This window comes from Myiozetetes cayanensis, unplaced genomic scaffold (genome assembly GCF_022539395.1).
Source record: "Myiozetetes cayanensis isolate MyiCay16 unplaced genomic scaffold, myiCay2020 scf10, whole genome shotgun sequence".
NCBI classification, from domain to species: Eukaryota; Metazoa; Chordata; class Aves; order Passeriformes; family Tyrannidae; genus Myiozetetes; species Myiozetetes cayanensis.
In genome coordinates, this window is record NW_026086605.1 from 10,469,766 (window position 1) to 10,495,790 (window position 26,025).

At 46.2% G+C, this 26,025-nt stretch overlaps 1 protein-coding gene across 2 annotated transcripts in view; it reads left to right on the forward strand.

Moving 5' to 3' along the window:
- The first annotated feature begins 18,633 nt into the window (after positions 1–18,633).
- Positions 18,634–26,025, forward strand: part of XPNPEP1 (X-prolyl aminopeptidase 1) — a 31,226-nt gene continuing 23,834 nt past the window's right edge. Inside the window, exons 1-3 of one of the 2 annotated variants that reach the window (XM_050340286.1) lie at positions 18,690–18,705; positions 20,268–20,363; positions 23,049–23,179. In XM_050340286.1, coding sequence (XP_050196243.1) covers positions 23,063–23,179 — 117 coding nt within the window. In that variant the 5' untranslated portion in view covers positions 18,690–18,705; positions 20,268–20,363; positions 23,049–23,062. Of the gene's footprint in view, positions 18,706–20,267; positions 20,364–23,048; positions 23,180–26,025 lie in introns of both variants that reach the window. The other variant, XM_050340295.1, reaches the window with a different exon arrangement.

Here is a 26,025-nt window from a genome sequence, read left to right on the forward strand (position 1 = left end):
AGATCTCTGCACTGCAGCTCCTGCAGATGATGCAGCAAATGGAGGTCTCTGCCCATGCTGCCTGTGAGTTCCTGCAGTGCCTGGGGGCTGCTGTGCATCCTTCTGTCGATTAGGACAAGTAACATCTAGAGCAGGGAGAACACAGGAAGTGAAACCAAACCCATAGTAAGCTAAAACAGCATTGTATTTTTGGAGAGTGGGTCCTCAGACATACATCCGGCTCTATTACTCTCGCTGGAGCTCAGTGTTGCTCCCTGTCTACCAAGTCAAGGAAATCCTCTCTGTGTACATCTCTCACTAAATACATCACAAAAAAAATTCACAAAAGAGATAAAGCATTTCCTCTTCAGGGTCCCAATCTGGAAGAAATGCTTTGCCACTTTACATGGTACTGCAGCCTGTACACCCTCTGTAAAGCCATGTGTCTAATCACTGAACCTAACTGAGCTACTCATTAGAAACTTGGCCAAACCACAAACATTTGTTTCCTTGCTTTATGCCAAACTCTGAGAAAGTGGGAGGGAGTGGCATGGAGCTCATGTTAATGAGTTCTTCAATCCCCACAGAGAGATAATCAGAGCATTGCTCAGAGATTCATCAACTTTTTTTATTAGCACTTTAATGACCTACATGTTGGTTGTTTTTTTTTAAGGAGTTACTTCAGTTAAGAGCTAGATAATTCCTCATGCAGCTGTGGTTTAGGAAGCAGCTCAGGGGACACACATGCCAAATTACTTTAGCTGTAGTTAAAAAAAACCAAACCAAACAAAAACCAAAAAAGAACCCCAACAAAACATATACTACAAGGTTTCCTGGGTGCCTCCCTTTTCAATCAAGGGCATTATGTCCTCAATCTGTCTCTTCTGGGTTACGTGGGGGGGGGCGTGTTGGTTTCTTTTGCAATCTTTGCAGCTTCATGAGCCATACAGCTAAGTGCCAAACACTGATGGTACTGTATGTTCCCCACGGACAAAGGACTGCAACAGTTCTCTGACCCTGGTCACTGTGGGAGGCAGGTTCCCTCGGGAGGGATGAAAGGCATTTCCAGGGACCGGCATAGATCCTTCAGAGCGCTCCTGCTTCAGATGGCTCTATGAGGATCAAAGTTGCTAAATGCTGAGGGCTGGCACCTTTTCCAAATTGGTGCAGGGTGAACCTCTAACAAGGGATTCCCCGGTGCCTGCTGAGGAGCCTGTGACCCTGCACACGTGGTAGGAACTCACTACAACCGTCTACACATAACAGCAAGAGCCGATGGCAACAAAGAGTTCTCACAGGCTTGGTGGAGGCTGCTCAGAAATTACTCAAAGTTTGGTATTTGCAGCTTTCCTCCCATAAGGAACTGCTCATGGTGGCAGTCCATAATGGCAGCTGCTCAGGAGTCCGTTTGGTTTAAAAGGGGGAGAGCTGAGATGGCCTTTTGCTGTCACTCAGTAGGGCTGTGGGATGGAAAATGCTGTACAGTCTCTTCCCATGCCTCCCCCGCTCCCCAGTGGCCAGATTTCCTTCTGGTGTTCTGAAGAGAGCTGTGAGAATATATACATTAAAGACAGGGATGTAGTCAAATATTGCAGGATAACCAGGGTTATGAGAGTATTATGGAGGAATACTATTTACTTTTTCCTGAATCAAACCCCAAGTGTTTCCTGTCAGACCTCAGTACAATGGGATACAAATGTACAGTCCATTACGTTCACATTTCCTCCAAACTGCTGTCTCTTTCCTTCGAACAGAGTACAGGAAAGGATGCTTTCTGCCCCCACTTGCGACTCTCAACTGACTTTATTTCTTTCAAAATGGGATTTGAGACATTCAGCATGCACTGTCTTCAGTAGGTTGCCTCCCTTCTAATGCCTATTGCCTTAGGATGGGAGAGGTTGTAAACATGGAGGAATTCCTTTGATATCAAAGAGAGCTTCACTGGAGTAACATCAGCATGAATGAATGCAAAATGAGGTCCATGGAGAATAAAATGCTAAGCCTGGAGAAAAAAAATAAATCAAGATTCACAGCACTAGTTCTGAAGAATAGTAGCTCATACCATATAAGAACCCCATAGTTCTCATTTCCTCTTTATCCCTTCAGGACAGGAAAGAACATCCTGCTCTTCTAATATGAACAAAATAAAAGTTATTTTTGGAAGCAAAAACTCATGTTCAGAGCAGATTTTTAAAAAGACACCAGTAATCTGTGATTCTGATGATGCATTTGGAGCACAGTACATCCTCTTGCATCAAGAAACCCATGTTTGTTGGCTCAGCACCATCTACACTTGGGCAAAAGGTTTATGTTGGTTGAACAACAAGGTAGGGGTTCTCTGTCAGCACATTAACTGTGACTTGAACCTAAATTGCCATCTCTGACAGGAGTGTGCAGTCAGCAGACCCACACCAGATGGGAAGCCCTGTACAACTGCCTGAGGGAGAAGAGCATGGAAGTACGGGAGTGTAAGGTCATGGACTGGTAGATGTGTGTGTTGATTCAGTAAGTCTGAAAAAGGCTTTCTGTACCTAACCTGGACTCCAGGGTAAGCTTCCATTCTCTTCTGTGTTACACCAAGACAAACTGGACGTAGGACAAAGCTAGAGTTACACCCCACCCTCAGTGGTGAGGTATCTTTGCGTGCTGTGCTTGTTGTTCTCACTCTGGACCCACAGAGGAGCATGTGGTGTAATTTTCTGGACAGATGTTTTGAAGTTTAGAGCATCAAATCAAATTCAGGGCCTTCTGGGCAAACTGCTGCTTTTCATACTTGATGGATTGCTTTAAAGGACAGCACAGAGACAAAATCAGCCCCAAACTTTTTAATATGCATAAACAATATTAATTCATGAGTAATGTTTTATTTTGGATTGTGCATTGGTAACTGTCACTCCCAAAGCCTCTTAAGAAGTAACTAAGATCAAAGAATATATATTAGCTCCATCTCTAACAATAAGGATAAACAAATTGTAGAGGAGTTAGTAATTTACCAATTCAAGATTAGCAAACAGCTAATGTACTATAAAAAGAGCTCCACTTTCCCTTTAAAAACCATTCATAGAGCATAAGATTTTAACTACTCTCAGTGTCAAGGGCCCCAAATACCTAAGCAGACTCTTGGGAATGACCTCATCTGTAGTTTCTGAGTATATTCCCAGGGATGTGTAATGGTAGGAAGGGCTGGATGGAAAGCTGGGGGGGGCAGGAGCTCACTGCCCCAGCACAGCAGGGCTCCCTACATTGCAGCACGGGCCAGCAGTGCCTGCGGGGAGCTCCTGGCACTCGCCTCCAGCATGCAAGTGTGTGCTCAGGGCAGTGTCCTTCTGTCGCTGCAGCCATCGAGACCACGCTTGAAAAACCCACCCAGAGATATTCCTATGAAGTCAGTGGATTGCTCACATACTTGAAGCACTGATTTCCCTGGCGGGACAAATTGTGTTCAGTGGTTTTCATATGAAAGGACGTGTGATTGCTGTTGCTGACTGTCTCCGTTTGTTCTCAGACAGGAAGCGGAGAAGGGCAGTGGGACCGATGATCAGGTCTGTGCAAACAGACACTGGAAACTCAAAACAAATCAGCCAGAGAGGTATGTGGATAGAGAGAAGAGAAAAACATTTGCTTCTCTTTGCCCAGCAAATCCTGATAATTTGTCAGAATGTGTACTAACCAGCTCCAAGTCTGTCTCTTACCCTGCTGATGACTTACCCTAAATTGCAAAGCCCATGGTTTTAACTGGGATATCTGAACTCTCTGGAACTCTACAGAGGAAAGATAAATGAATCCACACAGCAGACTTCTATATCTCAGCCATTTTGCTATGGAAGATAAGGAAATTGTGGAGGAATAAAAGCATAAATTCCCTTTAAGAACAGTACTGTGTAATTTTACATACCATCACATATGTACTAGAAAATAATATTCAGATCCATTATCTAATTAGAATTCTCAATGTGTGTGTTATATGGCAGAAGAAGCAGCTCAAACTACTGTGGAGAAAACAGACCTTGGATTGTCTAAAGATAGATGGTGAAAAGCTATCAGACATCCACAGAGTTCCGTAGACCTCACCAGAGTGAGAGATACATCAGTACAAATTGAGTCTCTGGCCTCCTGCAGCTCTGCAAATCATCAAAAAGGACATTAATGTCATTTGCAAAACCAACAAACGTGCCTATACTTATTACTTGTTTGTAATAAGATTTAGCTAGTGTATAATTAGCAGGCTACAGAAGTCTTTTACGACCTCTGAGAACAGTCTCTGCCATGCTGAGGTTCACCAGAAAATTCCTGTTCTTTCCATGTAGTTACAAATTTCCCATCAGTTTCTACCCCATCAGATGGACTGACAAAACATATGCAGTGTTATATAAATGCATGTGAACTATATATATATGTATACACACCTACACACTCATTAGTTTTGTTTGATTATTTACTCTACAAAGATAATTTTTGATCAGGAGTTTCTCAAGAGTCAATAACACTTCTGCCAAGCAGCACAGTGAGTTATCTTATTTTTGTGGTACATAGGCAGAGGATTACCCATTAGATGGCTTGAACACATCTCATTGTGAGTGGCTGATAAAGCTCATTCTCTGTCCTTCTGCTGGGGTACTTTTTTCTCTAGGCTTGAACATGGCTGTACTGAGTTATTTAAACATGTGTCTAACTAAGAACATACACTGCCCAAATGATACTGGAATGGGACAAATCTCTGAGTAGCTGCTGAACCAGGATCCTGATTTGAATCCCAGTGTCAAAAATATTAACTGCGTGACAGCAAATGGCACTGAACAAGACTGCAATTCATGCCACCACCTGTAGAAAGCTGGGGGAACTTTGGTCTTTGATTTAGGCTCCTGTGTTGCTGGATGAGAAAGTGGCACACAAATGTTCAGCTGACACTAAAGCAGATGAGAACAGCGGTGTTGGAGTTGGCCCTCTGTCAAGCCAAACTGCAGCTACAGATCCGGCATCCTGCCTGGCTTTCAGATAGGAAACCAACTCCAGACCTTGCAGCTCTGCTCCGTTTTTCTACAACTGGGGGGCTTTGCAGAGCTGTTGAATGTATACATGAGAACCGGCTGTTTCACTTCCTTTTCCAACACCAGAGGTGTAAAGAGGCCAGCACGCAGCCAAGAAATGGGGCTGAGAGTCAACTGGGAGTTTCTGAGCATCTGACTGATAGATGCCCTTACTCGCATCGAGCGCTCCAGGTGTTGGGGCCAGCTCCTGCTGCTGGGGGCCAGCTCTCAGGTTCCTTTAGAGTGTTCCCTGTGCAATGCTCTGAGGCTCAGCTCAGTGCTAGGAGTGCTTTGGGAAGCTGGCGTGGAGGGGCCTGTTCTGTGATACACGCTCCGTCATTTGCACCACTGCTGTGTCAGCCACGCTTTGGGAAAGCTGCTCCTGGCTTGCAAATCGTGTGTGTTGCCTCTTGGCCTTAGCAAGTGTGTGCTCGGGACAGCAATGTTCTGGCACTGTGGGAGGGGTTCCTCCCATCTAATGGATGAACAGTGCGGTCCCTTCACTTGTGATACTGTTATCAATGATTCAAAATGAGATAGCAAAAATACTTTCCATACTGTGTAACCAGCTTCCCAGCAGACATCCAGCTGCAAATATGATACTCACACTCTGGTGCTTTTAAGGGTTATCAGTGTGATTGTGGATGCTAATGGAAAGATAGCACTGAGTGATAACCCCCCCCCAAAACAACAGATGTAATAAAATGGGACTGCAGTTCTGTTGCCGCTATGACCTTGGTGTATGAACATGGGCAGGTCTTCAGGAGAAAACATCAAATTTGCATCCTCACAGTCCAAGTTTTTGGTTGTCGTGACAGATGGTCTTACAAATTCCCTTTCAGCAGGTGTGGCCATAATTCATAACATGTCTTCCACCTGGGTGTTCATTTTCCTAACCATTGACTGAAATGTCCTGAGCCCCTGATTCCTCTAATTTGATCCAACACTTGGTGCTTCTGTTTCAGAGCCTGTTATCAGTCAGGCAACATCAGCCAGCTTTATTCACAGAGTCCTTCTGATTTGTGGGGAACTTTCATTTCTCTCAAAGTCAGACTGATGATTCAAGACTAATGAACTGCTCTGAATACTCTGCTTTATCAGAGGAAATAGTTGGAGGCTGAAGTCTTGGTCCCTAACAAGTCTTTGCGAAGATATTAACATGTCTTGCCAAGACATAGTAATTTGCTCGCAGCCAATGCAACATTCCTCAGAGGCCATAAGGCAAGACTCGAAAAAGGATCATGTGGCTGGGCCCAAGCTGAATTAGCTACTCCAGAGAAACACCCTGAGCATGTGACTTCTAAGGTAACAAATCCCTCCAGATTTTGGTGAATCCATTAATCTATTCTCAAAACTGTCCATACAATGCAGTATTCACAGGAAGAGAAGTCACCTTAATGACTGGGGTTAAAAAAAAGAATTGTGGAAGAGGACATTGCACAGCTATGCCTACATTTTGTTTGCTTGCTCTCCTGTGAGAAAAGTGTCAGGAGAAATAAGACAGAAAAATGCTACACATATTCCCTGTAACTGATTATGCAAAATACTGTCCTTCTGGGAACTGCCTGCAGTAGGTTAAACCTGACTTTCAGAAGATGAACAGCAGGTTTTCAATTATAGCATTTGAGATCTGTGGGGTGGGGATTATGAGAAGATAGTGTAAGTCAGATGGCTCTTTGGAGACATGCTTTTTATTCAGTGGCAGGACAAGCCCTCACACTGGTACTCTCACAGGCACTCAAGGTATGTACAGCAAAGGGCAACACACAGATCCCCAAACAGGCTCCAGCAACAGTGGAGCATGGTTTGGGCTGGGGGAGGATCAGTGCCTTGGATCCTGGGTGTTACCATCCCTGTGCCTCTGCTCAAATGCCATGCAGCTAATTAGTTGTGGGAATAGCCTTGGTGCCTGATAGTTGGGTTACCTCTGTGCCACATGCTATTGCTGGGCTATTTCTCCAGCCTGAAGGGCAGCGGGAATTTTATCAGCAGCTTCAGTGAAAACAGGCCAGCAGGCAGGGCTTTGCATCTCCTATGCTAAAAATCGTTACTTGGTTCACCACTCATTGTTCTGACAGTTGCCTCATTTATTCACTTTTTATATCAAAATCCAGTCCTCTAAAGCTTATATTCAGCCCTAAGCTTCAGCATGTGTTAATAGTATTAATCATTCTGGAAATAGCTCTGTCTGCTCTGCTATCGGTAGCTATATTGAAGACACACTGTCCTGGTTCCACATTGCTTCCTGATCCCTGGGGGTAGCTCTCGAACAAATAAATAGGTGCACAGAAGGGGAAAGGGGTAGGAGGCAGAAGGAAGCAGAGGAGGATGCCCTTGGGCTGTGCATCCATATTTTAGAGGCTCTGCCAAGGTGCACTTAGCTGCATTGTGATTCAGCCATGGTTCTTTCTGGGGGAGGTCTGACCTTCCCCTATGCATCCCATCTGTCCTGGAGGAGGCATAACACAACATGTTCGGGGTGGTAAACATTGTCTAGAAACCCAGAAACCTTCCAAGAAGGATCCTACTGTCACAGGCATCAGGGGCAGATGGGATCTGCAGACAGGAGAGCCAGGTCTTGGAAATGCTCTGGGATCCTGCAGTTCAAGTAAGTGTTGATGTTGCTGAGTGACCTGCCCATATGGTTTTGCCTTTTTACTTGCCTGACTTTTGTGTATGCATCTCTTCAGAAAAAGGAAGGATATTCCGGAGGGCTTTGAAACCTTCTCCTGGATATATTAAGAAATAACACCAGTTATGGTGTGGAATCACCAGCAGAGAAATTCAGCTAAGACTAAAAATACAGTTTGTTTTTGCTTCCTTATTCAAAAAAATGCTAATGCCCAGTTCTAGGATCCTCACATTTCTTTATCTAATGGACAGTCTCCAAATAAAAGCATCCTCTGGGGCAATGTCATGTTCCCTTCACAATTGTCTGAACTGTTTTTTCTCTTCTTTCTGATCATATAACATCTCACAGCTGATTATTGTGGAAAAATGCCAGTAACAGTAGTAGGGGTACAAGTAACACATTGCTACCTTCTTTGAATATAATTTAGCTGCTGAAAAACAAATGATGGTTACAAGCATATGACCACTCACCTGCTTTCTTCCTGGCCCATGGCTTAAAAACTTCAAAATAGTAAAAAAATATTTCACAGTTAATTAAAAACCTTACTTTTATCAAGGTCAATAGAGGTGGCTCTGCCCATGACTGCATACAAAAAAATTCCAGCACAACTGACAAATCCCTTCCCATGTCTTAGTTTCCCACATTTGAATAGTACAAAGTACTCACAGACCTGACTTTTCCATGATCCACAACAGGTGCCAGAAGAACAAATTTCCACATAGGGCATTTGGTCAGGTATAGTACTGTTGTACTGCAAGTTGCACACGATGAAAGAGTTATTGAATGGAAAAACATGAGGTCATCTTTCGCTATTGATAATCCATGAAAATGTAAAATACATGGGACCTAGAGCAGGAGTGGATCAGAACACTGCTATGGTAATTGTTTAAGAAACATTATGCTTTTACTCAAAAATCAATAGAGAAGTCAACAAGTTCATCTGAGATCACTGTGTATCTATTTGAGGCACTTCTGGAGTACTTGCATTTTAGAACACTAGTATCCCATAGCACATGTCAAAATATTGTATTGGTAGTTGAAATTACTTAATTACCTGACTTCTTTGGCACTGATCATTTATTTTGACTCTGTGGTCCTTGGAGTAATATTCTTCCTTCAATTCAGAGTATATTGTCAGCATTAACAGTGAATCACAGACAGGAGAGAATAATCAGCTTGCAGCCTCATCACTTTTCTAGCTAACATTTTGCCATGAAGCACACTTAAAAAGGCTGGAAATGAACATAAAATCGAAAGTTAACTGAGCTACTTCATGGTTTTCACTACAGCAGCAACAATATCCGTGCCACTGAACACATTTACTGAGGAAATGATTTTTGCTGTCAACACCATTGGGAAAAAGCCAAAGTTCCCGTTCAATTGACAGCAGTGCTGTCCAAGTTAAACAAATATAAAAATGAGAATTTTGTGATTCTTTTTTTACTCTCTCCAAAATCGTGGTGCATTTCTTGCATCACAGGCTGAGACTTCCTGTTCAGCTATACTGCTTTTTAACCAAACGCTTTTCTTTACCTGTTACTTGACATTAACCCACCACTCCTCCTCTGGATCCTCTCCTCCATCTCTGTGCTCCCCTTTTCCTTCTGCTCTCTAAGTTAACATCACTTTCAAAAGTTCCCTTTTAATCAGCCCAAGCCTGCTGGCACAGGCTGTCAGCAGTATTCATTTCTCTAGGCTCTAGCCTTGTGTTGCATTGCCTTGGCAACAAGATTTAGCAGCAAGGCAACAGCCTTGAACTTGTCAGAGTCTGTTGCAACGCGCCGAGCATGTATTACTCTCCGGCACCTCGGGTTGCTATAACAACTACTAACAATAAAACTCATCTCCTGGCTTTAAATACAGGAACTTCTACAGTCTGTTTCCTGGCAGGACTGCAGCAATATTATGTGACTCCTGGCTGTGCTTGTTTTGCCGCCTTCTTCCTTTTTGCACATGATAGCAGCCTCCAGGAGCGAGGCGCCGAGGCAGGGGAAGGAGATTGGCAGTGGGCAGCACAGCCCCTGACAGTGAGCATGGGCACTGCTGGTGCAGGGTAGGGCTGGGGGAACAAAATGCCAAGTGACCCCAGGGACAAGGCAAGGCACAGAGCCCCAGCAGCAAACTCCAAATGCTCCAGACCAGAGTCTGCGCCCAGTGACACTCAGCACCTGGTTGTACCACGCTGTTGGCTGTAGCATTTTGATTTTTTCCCCCATTCCTTCAAAACACACCCTGAGTGGCTGGTAACAGCATCCTGGCGAGGAGACTTCAGCTGTCACAGAGGCATTTTTGGTATCTATCAGCACAAAGTGTTTCCTCCTACCCTTGCAAATATTCAGCTGGCAATACTGATGAGAATAAAGGAGCAGTGCTAGTGTGGAAAGACAGGCAAAGGACCAGTGACTGTCATAGAACTGTGTACCTCAAGCTGGAAGGGACCCATAAGGATGACTGAGTCTAATTCCCTGCTCCTAACAGATTTACCTACAACTAAACCATATGACTGAGAGCCTCCTCCAGATGCTCCTTGAACTCTGGTAGGCTTGGTGCCATGAGCAGTTCCCCGGGGGAGCCTGTTCTAGAGATCAACCACCTTCTCAGTGAAGAACCTTTTCCTAATGCCCAGTCTGAACTTCCCCTGATACAGCTTCATTCCATATTCTTGTGTCCTATTGCTGGCCACCAGAGAGACCAGCACCTGCCTCTCTCCTGCCTGCTGTGAAGAAGCTGTAGACTGCAAGCTACCATGACACAAATGTCATAAATTAGGTCTGAATCACTAGTGTTAGGTATTCAAAAAACCCTCTTAGCAGAGACAAGACCTTTAGTCCCAGAGGCGCCCTTTATGATCTACATTTTCAGTTAATGAAAATGCAGAGTGAGGATGCAAATTGAGCCAGAGCTCAAAATCGGGAACCATGGAAATTTCTCAGCAGCTCACCCAGTGCCCTGTCACACCTCCTTCCTGTGCCTTCATTCATGAGGACAGTGCAAAGCATTCATCCTTTTCCTGTATGTCACATCCATGAGTATCTTGTGCAGACGTAACATCATTCTCACTTTTCCATACCACGTGTCATATTTCTTCAAAGCGACAGAATTCATAACCCGCGACTCAAACAATGGGAAAGCTTGTACAAGAATAGCTCAGGATACAGATCATGTCAAGTGTGCTGAGGGATGCAAACAGGAACAGCAAAGAACCAGCAGATCTTTCCTCCTGTATGAGCGAAGCCCAGATCCTGCAGGCAGGAAGCACTGCCTGTGATACAGCGATTGGTGGGATATGGGAGGAGGCTGAGCTGTGTCTGAGCAAAGGTCTGTTTGTTCAAACAGATTTTACGATGTAGAAATGGTGCTTTTCATTTTCTACTGTTCTTGCCAGCCAAAGGACAGTGGTTGCAGGTGGCAGGAGAGGCTGTAAGTCTGGTCACACTGTTTTCTATTGCTGCTGATAAAAGAATCAGTGCAGGGCACAAAAGTTGCAGGCAAGGAGCATCCCTGGATATGCACAATCTTTCTACAGAAATCCCTTTCTTTACCTCACTTGTTTTTTTGGGCTCATGCTTTCTCCTGTGTAGAGTTTTGAGCAAACATTCCCTGCACTGAGTTACTAAGGGTCAAGCAGCCAGCCTGATAGAGACACCCCAGCCCCCAAACTCCTCTAGAGCTTCTCATATTTCATGTTTCATTTGGGGGGAGTTTTTCTCACACCTTATCTAGAGTTTTGGCTTAACAGGTAAAAACAACTAATCAAACATAATTAGCCTTTGTTTTAATGAAAGCATGTCATTTGAAAAGACCAGGGCTCAGTTCTGCAGTTCGATCTAAAGACACTAGTGTACAAAGACCTGAAATATCATAGAGGGGGTCTCAGATAGTCCCAAACCTCTCTTAGATATGGGCTATGGATCACCATCCCTTGGGCATAGGAGTCAAAAATGGGGCCAGGCACCAAACTAAAGCACCCAAGCCTCACAGTTTGGTGTAACATCCAGGACATGTGCCAGTGCCCAGGTTTGTTCCCAAGTGCTGATGGCAGCCTGAGAATGCAGCACAGCAACTGCAGGTTTGCTCCCATAAGGCCAGTTACAAGGACCTGGGCTACATTTTTAAGGTTTAAAGTTTCTACACTGGACATGTGTAGAATGTTTAATCCCGACTTTTCTGCTTTGTCCCATTATCTGAGACAGACAGTAACCCAATACTTTGTGTCTGTACTCCTGCACCCCCTGTAATAAACATCTGTTTCTTATACTGTGATTCATTTAATATATATTACACAGCTTGAGACACAAAATTATTTCAACACATTCAGGCTCAAGGGATTTTTCATCAGGTGAGTGGGCCTCGCTCACAAAGGCAGTGACTTCGGGTGGGAGCTGGGGCTTGTAAAATGTGGCCATATATAAATACACATACAAATAAATGTCTACTACACTGAAAATATTAATTACAAACAAAATCCATGTCTGGTCCCTCACTGGCAATGCCAGAGACTTGGGTGAGCACTGAGAGTAGAAGTACCACTAACCCAAGCTGTGTCAGGAACTTGCAGGAGGGCTCCCATTTGCCTCCCAGGCAGACAGAGTAAGAGGAGTGGAACCTATCAGACACCTGGCTCCATTAGTTTTATTGCTGGAGCAGATAAGGAAACATTGAGTAACAGAAATACTTCCCAGGTGTCAGGCCAAAACCTAGACAGATCATTGCACCTGTTGCAGTGTTTGTGCTAGTGAAGACTTTGAGGAAGAATGGCATGGTAGGATCTGATTAAAAGTCTCTTTTGTGCAATAAGCATGACTTTAATATTTAAATATGGACTATACCCATAAATGTATGCAATTCATCAGCATATACTTCCTTAGCAGCATGGAGTTTTATGCAGGCTGAAGAAACGATCTCCTAAAGCACTTAACACCTGTGCTCCACCAGTGACCACTGTTGTCTTTTTTTGCATACGTTAGATCTAGCATTTTCCATCTCTTTTCATCTAGATCAGGCAAAGGAAAACTAGAGTCCTGGAAATGGCCACAAGGCTCACATTTTGCTTGCAAACAGGCGAGTACAGGTGAGTGGGGATGTGTGAGCATTGTTTGGTGTTGAAATGGAGCAAGGCAGAAAACGCAGCAAACATTTCATTTTCATCCCTGTCATTAAAGGCTTACAGGCGAAGTCCAAACATCTGGTATTTAACTGAAAAGAGCAGACGTGGAAGTACTCAGATATCTACCTGGCCTGCTGCTGCCTCCCTTTCCTTTCCAAATGCTGCAGGGAACCACCCAACCATGATCAAACTTCCAGTGCTGGCTGCATAAATTGTCCTCCCAAGAAAAACGAAGATAAGATCTCTAGATAGGCTCGTTTCTTCTCTGCCTGCTATCTTTTCCCCCAAACACACCATTTGTTGTTGCAGTTTCCAGTTTCACTGTTTCCAAACATACAAAATTTATTTTAAATGTGATCCAAGAGGACTCTGCCACATGTTTGAAACTTTCGTTTCACTCAGAGCTGAGAGCTGAAAACACAAACAATATTTTGCTGTTCTCAGGCCCTTCCTTGTCTTGGTACATTACAGCGCTGCTGATATATACTACCAAAACACCGGTATTAATTGTTGTTCGGTAATTTTCTAGGGTGGAATAGGAAGAAAACTGGACTTACAATACTTGCTCTCCCCCGCATGGACACAGGTGTGTCTCTGGGCTGGGAGGATGTGACCCTGCCCAGGCAGCTCAGAGACATGAAAGCAGCCAAATTCACTGTGGGCCTTTGCGAGTAAAACAACCTGCACGTGACTGTTTGCAGGACAGCCCCTGGAAACACAAACACAAGTGGGTGGGTTATTGTTCTGGCAATCCCAGTGCTGTCACACGGATGGGAGAGGCTGTTTGGCCATGTGTGCAACCCTGTGAAAGTGTGTTGGCAGAGAGGAAGTGACCCCGGTCTTCACCTCCGAGCCCTTATGTGTCTCCTAATATGTTTCCCAGCTTGGAAGCACTGCTGAGGCTGCGGGACTTTGGGATCATGGCAAGGAAGAGCCCAGTAGTGCTGCTGGCACTGATCTCTGTGTCAGGAGAACATTCTTTCACCTGTCTGGTGTCCAGGAGATGTCCCAAGCCACTGGCAGATGCCACTGGCAGATGCCACTAGCATCCCCTGTCCTCTCCGACAGCCATGTAGATGCTCAGCCCCTGCTACAAATCCCCATTTCCTACTGCTGTCTCCCACAGCCTGCACCACTTTGAGGGAAAAAAAGATGGGTTCTGGTCGCAGACTGGCACCACGGTCTCACCAAGGTGCCAAACAGCTTCTGCCAGGAAAAGGCTGTGGGCTTGCTTAAGGTGGGCAGGGATCATTTTGGGAGATTACATTGCAAAGCAGGAGTCTAAATTTCACAGGTGCCCAACAGGAGAAGGTAAAGGAAATGAAAGTTACAACCACAATAAAGGTATCATGGGTATAGGAGGGTTGATAAGATAAAGTGAGTTCTTTTATGGCTTATTTCCTGGCCTTAATCACTTGATACAGATCAAGATTACAACAGAGTAAATAGCTCTCTCGTTTGGTGAGGTTGGTCTCAGGGAATTTTGGTTACTTCTCAGGTCTTTCTCCCTCACCTCTTTTGTATGCAAATACAGCGTTATAAAAACATAAAAGATAGTCCAGTTAGGACAGTTTAATTCAAAGCAACACGGATTGAACTGCTTCCATAAAAGATCTTTGCAGAACTTGCACCATTTTAATTGAGATCAAACAACCACTTAGAAAGGACAGTTCCATCTCTTTAAACATTTCAGAATATATTTCATAGACAGCATTGCCTGATAAATTAATTATTAAAGATTTTACATTATCTACATTGGTAAGTTCATTAGGACCACTTCAAAGCTTCCCAGAGACCCAAAATGCCCAGGAAACAAGCATCAAACATTTTGGCTTAACCGGAAAGCTCACTCTGCTTTCCCTTATTTAACTTACTAGTCATGTATTATTCAAATGAAATAAATAGTGCTGCCTCCCGTGCTTATCTGGGCAAAGCCTTTAGCAGCAATTCACTGGCTCATTCAGACTGGGTATCCATCAGCCATGGGCCATCTCTCAGCACCAGCCCCCCATGCAATCCAGACTCCCTCAGGACTCATCCATGGGCTTAACACTGGTCCAGCTCAGGTCAGCAGTAGTACTGGGATGCTTGCAGTGTTTAGACCCAGGTCTCTGCAGACAGGCAGGACATCAGCCCCCACGGCACAGTCACATTTCCACCTGTAAAATGGCTTTTTACTGCAGAGGACTTGTCACGAGCACACTCAGAAGGTGTCTGCAAAATGCTTTTTGGTCTGAATACATCTTTTCTTACAAGATCATTGCTCTCCTGGAATGAGGTTCCTATGCAGAATACCCGTCAGTTTGTCATTATTAATTTTACCAGGAAGGAAAGCAAATTACTCTAAATTTTAGAGCTCAATGAGTCAGAACCAGTTAGAAGTCACCTCTGGGTACAGAAGCCTTCACAATGTGGCTCTGCAATACCAGTAGCAACTAAGAAGCTCTTGCCGACATCAATATTTTCCCCTCTGTTTTCTGCTTCCTTTAGCACATTTTCAGGAGACAGGAATGCAGACTTTTTTTACCTTTATTAAATAAAGATCTTGATCAGGAAGACAGAATGGGGACACATTTTGGTCACCAAACAGTGCACTAAGGTGTTTTTGAGTGGTGGCTTAATTCATTTTAAATTACAAAGAGACATCAATATCACATTGATAGTCTGTCCACAGTGATGCTTGTTATTTCTGCCCTGAGCTGGGTCCAAAGTAGCGAAAGTTAATCAAATTCAATGCCCCTGTTTTGCTCTCCTCTCATGCTGGGGTTGTAGACTAACTAAAAGAGGCAGGACAGAGTTGCTCTCATGTTCTAGTTCTCCTTGGACTGGCTGCAGACAGGCAGAATGATATCTCGAGACCTGGAGGAACTGAGGCAAGTTCTGAGAAGATGCTGAGCTTTCCCCTGCCCTGTCCTCCCTCTAGTACACTGGGCTCTGCCAGCAGCTTGATTATTTCATGCTGTGCACACTCCCCAAGTCACACTCCCACATAGGAGAAGTATTTTCTTTCCTCCCCGTATTTGATTGCCACTGCTCCCACGGTCCGTTAGCTAGCTCAAACTGATATAATAATGATTCACTGGCAGAAAATAATCAAACAATTTCACTGGCACAGGCATTAAGGCTACCTTGTGTTTAGCCACTGTCCTAAATTCAACCAAACTGAAAGTGCTGCAGATCAGGAAGGGAAGGGGTAAGACACCCTTAGCTCTGCCCCTGGGAATCAAGCATGGAGAACAACGCCAAGGTGACAATGCCAAGGGGAGATCAGAGTCTTCTGTTCCCTTGGGTACAACATGGACAAGCCAAAAAGAACAGGACAGGAAAAGGCATCCCCACTTGGGGAGCTGGAAAGGCATGTGACAAACATTTAAAATGTTTCAGATTGATCCACCCCCCTTCCCTGGGCTGGTTCAGCTCTAGCAGGTGCAAGTCTCCACAACCCTCTATTAAGAGCCACAGCCAAATGCAAAATCTAACCCCAAATTATTATTATTATTATTATTGTGAGTCAGAGGAGGCTGAAGGGACTATTTCACTACCCTGATTGGATTCAGCTGCAGAGTTCACCATTGGCAAATTATCTCTGTGATCGTCGTGCCAATGTTGCAGTGCTTTTAAAATGTCCTGACACGTGCTTTAGTATGAGCATCGCTGGATTCTGGCTGGTTTCCAAGAAATGAATCTCCTCAGCAAATATTCTGCAGGGTGAGCATAATGTGGTCTGTAACACAAATGAAAAACACGGCTGTAGTTTACCCTGAGGGGGACACTGATGTGATGATCTAAATGGGCCTTTCCGGGCCAGACTGCCAGGATTGTAGGAATCCCTTGTGGGCAAGGCTGGAATATAGGGTGAGAATAATCGAGAAACAGCAATTAGCTTCACCCAAGGAGGTTAACGAGGAAAGAAAATTTTCTGCTATATCAGCTGTGGTCACCAGCCTCCCTCTCCCCTCTCTCCTGTCCCTCCTCAGGGACGGTCTGCAATCCCAGCCCCATCCAATGACCCTTCCCAATCCTGAGATGCTAGTTGCAGGACAGACCTTTCATTCTCTTCTTTTGGATTACAAGTTTTGCTGTGCAGTGTTATGCTCTAAATTTTATTGCAGAGATCTATGAGACGGAGATCTGCAAAGTGGGGAGAGCCACAGTTGCTGGCCGGGGTTGGCTTCAGGGGAGCTGGAATTGCTGAGCCTGGAGAATGGTCAGAGAGAAAAAGGAGACAGACCCTTTCCAGATGTGCACAGCAAAAGGTCAAGGGGCAAGCTGCAATGAGGAAAATCTGTTTGGGTATCAGGAATAAACCTTTTTGCTCTATGGTGGTCAGTGCTAGCATGAGGTGGTGAGGGAGGCTGTGCTTATCCTTTCTTGGACACACTGAAAACCCAGCAGGACCTGCTCTAGTTTTGAAGATGGCCTTGCTTTTAGCAGGAGGGTTGGACTAGATCTCCAAAAGCCTCTTTCCCCTGAATTTTTCTACATTTATCTCATCCTGGTTTTGCTTCATGCTTTCCCTGGAACTACATGAATAGCTGGGGAGTGCCAGGTGGTTTAGTAAAAGCCTGGCTCACGTTTGCTCACTAGATGCAGCAGCAAATGTTTGGCAGTCTGTGGGTAAAGCTCTGCAGGCTACAGCATTGGTGTGGACTGAAGGAGAGGAGGAGGAAGAGCAGAGTAGCTGCTGGCTGCACTTTTTCTCCTAGAAAAATGCAAACAGACTGAGGCCCAGGAACTGTTTTCATGAGTTGGCCATGTACCCACACAGTTCTCCCCTACCAGTGGAATGTTGGGTGTAGCCCCCAGCCTGTGCATCTTCAAGGGCCCAGTACTGGGGCACCGTGCGGCCAACTGAGCACCTCCTCCTCTACTGAGATCCCAGGATGTGCAAGAGGCCCTGAACTAGGATGGGTCCCACTGAGAACATTTTCCTCCTCTCTTCATCCTTTGCAGAGTCACAGTTAACTGGGGTGCAGGGCTGAACCCCATGAGAGACGGGTGGCTGCAACACTGTCACGGTGCTGGGGCCAGAGGGTCCCCTGAGTACGCACTGCTCCAAACAAACCCCTCCTGCCTGGACACAGCTACAAAGCATGTTTTTTAATTTTGTTGTAGCCTTTCTTGGTGCTGATCTTCTCATGTCTCCATTTCTGTAACAGCCATGTGTTTCTGTCCATAGGGTTTACTTACAGCCCACCTGTAAAAAACTGCAGGGGTAGAGCAGGCTGGTGGAAGGTATTTTCGTTAGGGAGCACACATGGCAAATGGCCAGATTTTCATAGAATTATAGAATGGTTTGGGTTGGAAGGGACCTTAAAGATCACCTACTCTCAACCATGGGCAGGGACACCTTCCACTTGACCAGGTTGCTCGAAGACCCATCCCAGCCTGGCTTTCAACACTTCCAGGGACATGGCATCCACAGCTGCTCTGGGCAACCTGCTCCAGTGCCTCACCACCCCCACAGCACTGAATTTCTTCCTAATATCTAATCTCAACCTGTCCATCAGTTTGGTGCTGGGGAAGGGCAAGTGTGAGCCCCCAGCCCCTTCTTCTCCACCCGCCTCGGGCAGCTCCCAAACCCCAGCGGCCCGAGGCCTGCAGGGCGTGCGCTCGCTGGGCGGCCACACACATCCGCACCCCTAAAGATGTATTTTTGGGAGGCGGAGGAGGTGTGAGACAGGGGCTCCGCTCCGGTCCCTCCCCCGGGGAGGCGCTCGGCGGGGCTGCAGCGCACTGGGGCTGCCCCGGTGCCCGCGGGCTCAGTCGGGCGGCCACGCCGGGCAGCGCGGCTGCGGCGGCACCAGAGCGCTACATCGATCCCGATCCGGTTCCCGTGCCCGTCCCTATCCCGGTGCCCGTCCCGGTCCCGCCCCGTGACGCCAGCCGTGATGCCGCAGGGGGCGGCCCGGGCGGCCCACGTGGCGCTGACGCGGCGGAGGCGGGCGGGCCGGCGGCAGGTGAGGAGCGGCGGGCGGGGGCGGCCCCGGCGGGAGCCCCGGGCTGGTGGCTCGGAGCGGCTCGTGTGGCCCCGGGGGCTCAGCACGGCGTGCCCCTCCGGCCGGTCCCTGGCCGGGTGTCCAGGCCCAGGCCCTGCCAGGGCATCCAGCGCTGACAGCCGGGCCCGGGCGCGGTGTCCAGGCCCAGCGGCCCTGTCACCCCTGAGTGGGGCTGGGGAGGCTTTTGGCTCGGGGGGGCAGGAGCATCTCTCCTATGAGGAGAGACCGCAGGAGCTGGGCCTGTTCAGTCTAGAGAAGACTGAGAGGTAATCTCATGAATGCATGTAAATACCTCAAAGGTGGGTACCAAAAGAATGGTGCCAGACTTTTCAGTGGTGCCCAGCAACAAGGCGAGAAGTAATTGGCATGAACTAAACCACAAGAAGTTCCACCTCAACACGGGGAAGAACTTCTTGATGTTGAGGGTTGCAGAGCACTGGGACAGGCTGCCCAGGGAGGGTGTGGAGTTTCTTCTTTGGAGTCATTCCTGAACTCTGGACATGTTCCTGTGTCACCTGCTCTAGGTGACCCTGCCTCGGCAGGGAATTTGAACCAGATGATCTCTAGAGGTCCCTTCCAACCCTAACAATTCTGACATTCTGTTTGGCGAGTTTGCAGGCAGGCGTGACGAAGGGTCAAGCAATAGGGCTTGTGCCTCAGTATATATCTGTGAGTGCTTGGGCTGCCCTGCATGCAGCCAGCCCAGGCCAGAGAGGCCTGACTCTGGGGTGGTACTGCTGAATCCTGACTATGCAAGCTTATGTGCTTATTTTGAACAAGGCTATACGTAAAAGAGAAAGCGAAGAGGAAATGGTCACAAAGATGAGCATATATGAAGAAAATGGGACATAAACGCTCAAGGTTGTCTAACACAGGTGCAAGCAGACCCAGCTGTAGCCAGACCTCCTGTCCTTGCCTCCTGTCCCTTCCATGGCACTGATGCACACCCTGACACATTGGTCCTGGTGTCTCCAGCCCTCGCTGACAGCCCATCGCTGTCCATGCATGTGGGAGGCAGGAGCGGGTGTCTGGTTCCTCTGGCAGCATTTCTGTGATTGCTCTTTGTCCTGTGTGTCTGATGGAGATGCTGTCCAGGCAGGATCTGGTCTGAGCTCTTGCAGAACTGCCTCCTGCAGTCTGAGTGAGGTGTAGATAATATATGTCTAGACAGTGACAGATTTTGGGATCTAGCTCTGACTGTTATCATGCAGTGGTACTTTGCATGTTACTCCTGCTCTGCCTTGGTTTCCCCATGGGAAATGGGAAGTGGCCTGTGATAGAATGATTGAGAAACAAACTGGCAAAAAACAGCACATACTTGCAAGATCTAATCGTGAGTCTTGACAAGCAAATGCCTGGCCCTTGATGTTCCCTGTTCCCTCACAGTTCACCGTCAGTGCATCTCTAATCATGCCAGTAGAACGTAGTGTTAATGCATTTTCAGCTCATTGCTGGGGGATGAGAATGTTTTATTGGGGGGCAAAGTTTGTTAGCCATTTGAGTTTTGCCCTTTGCTTTCTCAGGCACAGTGGAGCTTATGAAGGCTGAGCAAAGAGCTGGATGGTATTTTGTGTGAGCAGAGGTTAGCAGCATCCAGACGTGGGGAACTACAGAGACAGGTAACAAGGGAGCCTGATGCCTTTGAAAAAGTTAGGGTGCGGAAGGGGACTGGTCCTTGCACTGCTAAATCCTCTACCTTAATTCCAGCTGTGTTTGGTTTTGATCACCGGCGTGATTAAATAATGATTGAGAAGCTATTTTAACTTTATAGAGGTTTATAATCATGGCCAAGGGAGGAAAAGTCACCTGTTAGAAGTTTTATGGGGACCAGAATAAAGGGCTACCAAAGATCTGTGAGAAAATATCTTCTCTTTCTCTGGAAACTGGTGACAATTTTTATTGTAAAGTTTATGGAGGATTTTTTGAAAGGGATTTCTTATACTGTGGGGGTTATCTAAAATAAATGTCCTTCTCAATAGGAGTTTCATTGCTAATCTAGCTTAGTTTTGTTTTTAATATTGTAAGCAAATCTTTCAACGGGGAGAGTACTTTTTAAATGATTTTTTTTGTCCTTGAGAGACTCTCTTGCTTGCTAAGAAAACCATGACTTGTCAGCAAGGAGCTTTATTAAAAGGCAAAGCCTTGTCATGCCTTGCCTGTTTATATGAGACTTTTAGACTCCTAGAGACAAAGCACAGGCCAAGAATGGAAGCTGTGTCCTTATGAGTTTGTAGAAAGAGATTCTTTTTTGCTGGCTAGTCGTTATGTTGTTGCTCTCTCTCCTTTGTGTTTTACTCTATCAGAACATAAATCAGTAGCAATGTTATAGAATGTTCCAGCAGCTCGTTGCAGAGGACAGACAGAAACAATCACAGTATTATAAAGTTCAGCGTAGCTTGCAAACACTGTATAAAATTATGAAAATTGTCCTGGAAATAAATCTGAGGTGTAATCTAATCCCAGCAAAGGGACAAGATAATACCAATTTGAGGATCAGGGCCTTCTGACCTTAAATTGCTTCATGTGGTTTGGGTTTTGAAACACAGTGTACCTGTGTGAGCAAAATCAGTCACACACAAGTCTTGCGTGCTCTAAACTTCCTGTGATAAAACATGTGAATGGTGGGCTTGGGTTGAGACCTGAATGCATCAGATCTTGGTTCAGTTCCTGACTTGGTCACAGCTCTGGTGTGTGACCTTGGTCAAATCATGTTTTCTTATGGTTTGTGAAGGGGAAGCAGCTTTTCTACCTTCTCGGTTAGGTGGCAAACATACAGGGCAGGGACTGTGCCTTACTGTGTTTTGGCATAAGACCATAATGTCACTTGGGACTCCTGGTAGTTAGGGAGGTGTAAATAGAGTAAGTGCCTGGATAAGCAAAAAATGTTTGAGACTTGCATGCTGTTTGCTTCTCCCATCTATGATCTGTTTGTAGACATGGCTGTGAAATGAGCTGTGAAATTAACTGGTCAGAATAAAATACTGCATAACGTGGCGTTCAAGCAGCACACAGCCTGCCCACCTTGCCCTGGAACGTGACAGTATTAAAGTTTTAAAATCCCAGCACATTCTTAAAAATGTGAAAGAAGTGGGTAGGGAACTGGGAAGAGACTCTCTTTGGGCACCCTTTGGAGATATGAGTGAAGAAAAGATGGAAAGAATCTCTGAGGAGGTTCAGGTTACTTGATTTCCATAGACTTTCTGGCCAGGCATTCCCCACGGCTTGGACATCCTGCAATCACTGTGTGCTTTGCCCTGCAGCTTTCTCCTGTGCCAGCACAGCAGCACGGCCTGATGCGTCACTGTGCATGGTGCTCCCAGCGGGCCCTGGCTGGGGACACTTTTTGGGTAGCAAATTGAGAGGCTGGTGTCCCCTGCAATGCTGAATATACATCCATTGCAAAACCACAGCCAGGGAGTGGGATTGGCCTGTGCCCTTGTTTTCCCCTGTGATCTTCCATCCAGGCTGTGCCTCACCCCTGCCTGACACCAGCTGAGATCTGCAGAGCATTTGCCAAAGGTCTTTAGAGGAGGTTCCCATAAGCCTCCCTAGCTGTCCTCTGGCAGTCCCTTGTGAGAGCTCAGCAGGCTGTTCCTCCTGTTATAGTTGTGTTCTTCTAGATGAACTAGCGCACAGCCCAGAGGTGAATGTGGCCAGTGAATGCATCCCTCTGTGTCCTTGGGAGCAGATATCTTTTGTCTGAGTTAATCCACTCACCAGTCCACTATGAAACTCTGGGCTATAGTGAAACTTCTAAAAATTGCATTTGTAGTTGGTCCATTCCAGAGTTCCTGAAGTCATGTCTTGTTCTCCCAGCAGCCTGAGCATATAAACCACAGCATCTCTGGCCCCAGGGTGAAAAGACTGGAAGTTTCTCTTGGTGCATGCCACGGGTGTGGCTGCTTCTGATCTGTAGGTGCTTGGAACCATCCACATCGCATGCCAAGCCCTTTCCTGGCTGTCATAGGGAATGTATGAGGTGCTGTGGCTCCTGGTCCAGTCCACGTGCAAGGAGGGTTGGCCAGTGTGTTAAGGTGATGTGTATCACCACAGGGCATACCATCCTTCACCAGGTGGGGAAGATCCTTTACAGGGCAGACCAGCTGTGATTCTCTGGCCTTAACCTGATCCCTCATTGTTAAGGAAATTGAGTGAAGTGACAAGACAGGCAAAATTCTGGTCTGAGAGATATGATACTGGCAGAGTTGTCCTCAAGGGGAGTTTCCAGTGGTGATGGCTCCTTGCCTGTGCATGTGGGTGACCTGGGATGGTTGGAGAAACAGAGGTTTTGTGCTTTGTTTTAGTTGTAGGTGGGAAGATGAGTCCGAAAATTACAACAGAGCTGCTGAAGCAACTGCGGCAGGTGATGAAGAATCCCAAGTATGTCCAGGAGCCTGTCCAAGCCTACATAGTGCCCTCTGGAGATGCCCACCAGGTATGATGGATGCATTGTGGGAATGATCGTGCTTCTCTGTGAAAAATAAAAGCCAAGGATAACTGAAATCACCCTTTGTTCACTTGCTTTAATAGTTATAGCATAAAAATCTGTGTAACCTGAGAAATACCATGCTGGAAAATGTTTCTGGGGTCTATTCAAGAGACTGAGGTTTTTATGTTCTTGTAAGAAATCAGAGTGGACAGTCTACCAACAGCTTCTCATCAGATTGTCTCCAGGGAGCTCACACTGCAGAAAAGGGAGCTTGCCAGAGTGCTCACTGTGCCAGTCCTGGCTGTTGGGAAGAATGGATTTACTGGGTGAGGAACAGACATTATCTAGGCTTTAGTTTCCCTATTAGCATCTCCTGATCAACACATACTCTTAAGTGAGGTGATAAAGGATTAGTTGCAGAGCTTTCCCTTTACTAGATCAAGTTCTTACTGGAATTTGCTGCCTTGTGCTAAAGCCCTTCAGCTCCCACAGGGAGGAGCCTTTGGAGAGGCAGGGAAGGAACAGGCCACAGTGATGCTTCCCTTTCCATGCTGCTGTGCATCATGTTCTATGCTCTTAAGACAGGATGGAAGTCTGGGCCCGGGGTGGTAACCCATGGCAGTAACTGTGGTGTGTGCTGCTTCCACTGTTAAGATTTTTGTAGTCTGTGACATAAATTTGAAATTGCTGAACTGCCTTTTAGCTCCCCTGCTGGCTCGTATGCTGGTTTTACTCTTCTGTTCACTCTGTTAGGAGACCCAAGAACTGCCAAGGGTTTTTCCCACCTCAGCCATTTTCAGGAAACAAAAGACCTGAAGCTTTCCTGGCTCACACCCAAAGCTCCCTTTTACCCCAGGGCACACGAGAGCAAAATGCAACTGAATCGGAACCTTTGCCCTTGACTTGGCACTGGGGTGAGCCGGGTCCAGACTTGCCTGTGCCCTGGGACCATATGTGCAGCATCATATTTCCTCTTAGGGAGATCCAAACTTGGGCAGGTAGGGGGAAGGCGTTTTCTGCAGCTGCTATTGTCTGCTGCATTCCTGCCTCAAGCTGCCTCTGTCCATATGTAACTCCGGTTTCATTTCACTAGACATTGAATGCTGTCATGTGAGTTGAAGAATGTGACCCTCAGGACTTCTGGGTTTTTCTGTTGCTTTCTTTTCCTTGACAGAGTGCAGTTAAGCAGAGAACCCCATGTTGCTATTTCCTGCCAGGCGAGTTGGTCAGGTTTCTCTGCAGAGCAAATCTATCTGAATGGAAACGATTACTGAACACTGCTGATCCTGGTGCCTCCTGACTAAGTGGTGCAGGATTTTTCTTCTGTGAGGTTTGGGAATTGGTGCAGTTTTTGTCATTGACAGGAACCTGTTGATCTCAGAACAGCTTTACTGATTCCAGGTAAACTGTGATAACCTGAGATTTGTAGCTTCCCTATGTTCCAAGCAAGGGTTTGTTTCCTGTGTGCAAACAAGAACTTTACAGCCCCACAGTCAGATTTTGCTTTTGGGCAGCTCCTCCATGACTCAGAACGTTGTTCTTGAGTATTTAATGATACCCAAGTGTTTGGTGGCCTAAACCATTTCCTCCCCACAGCCTAAGCAAGCTGTGTATTGCTGTCCTTGCCTCAGCTATTCCTAAGGCTGTCTCCGGATCCACATCACAAAACTTGTCAACAAAGAGGGCTTTCCCTCCTGTGGTGTTGCTGCAGGGTTAGACTGGGGGGAGATCTATTCCCTTCTGGGTAACAAAGGAACTCCAGGGTTGGACTGATGCTGATACACCCTGATACTGCAACTTGCTGACTAATTTCTCCTTGTAACACTGGGATTGTTTGAGCTCTGAGTTCTGTGATGCTTTTAATATTGGTTTTCCTGCAAGGCTAGGAGGTTTAGATTATAATACTGCCAGGAGTCCTGCCACCAGTTGTATCCTTTGCTTTCTGTGTTTTGTTGTGTAAGGAACTGAAAGACTTACAGAGCTTCTCAAATAGAGCTGGCTCTGACTCTGGCTTAACCAAGGCTGCTAATACCTTGCATTTGTGGCTCTTGCAGTCAGCCCTGGATGTTGTCTGGCTGCTTTAATTTTTGAAAATTTTGATGCTGGTGATAGGAAGTCTGAAGGAACAGACTGCTTCCTTGGAGACCTGGGTGGTCCAGAGGCTGATGAGAAAGGGGAGCAGTCCCAGTCAAAAGTGGGATGAAGTCCATGCAAAGAGCCTCACTTCCTTTCAGGAATGCTAGGTGGATCTTGTGGCTGCAGGCATCCAAGGATCATGAAGGGGTGAAAAGCCATGCTTTTGGGAAAGAAGCATGTGAGTCCTCTGTGGTTTGGTTAAAAATGTCTGTCAGAGCTTTTGGAGTATTGCAGTGGTAAATGCAGGATCCATTTTTTATGTTGAGTCATGCAGTTTACATTGAATCTGGAGTTTGCCCATATGGAAATATTCAGAGATTGGAGGAGCTTCTTAATGGGAGGGAATGATGTTTGGATTAGAGCTTGGGTTTGGAGCGAGTCACAGCTTAACTAGGGCTGGCTTCTACCTCCAGGCCTTGACTCAAAACAAATTTAGTTAGATCTGACTGGTCTTCCACATCAAGGAAGCACCTGCCCAGCTAAGGGCCCTGTGTTTGGGTTGGCAGAGGTGCTGTCTTCTGCTCAGGGCTGGCTCCTCTCACACACACTTGTGCTGAGCTGAGGAATCAGCAGGGTTATAAAGCAAGAGACAGCTTGTGCACAGGTTGTACTGACCTGTTCCAGTTCTTACCAATGCAGTTTAGTTCTTGGCAGGGAATACTGACCTCCCTCCAGGTACACAGCAGTGTTTGTTCTTTAATGACACCAATGTCATT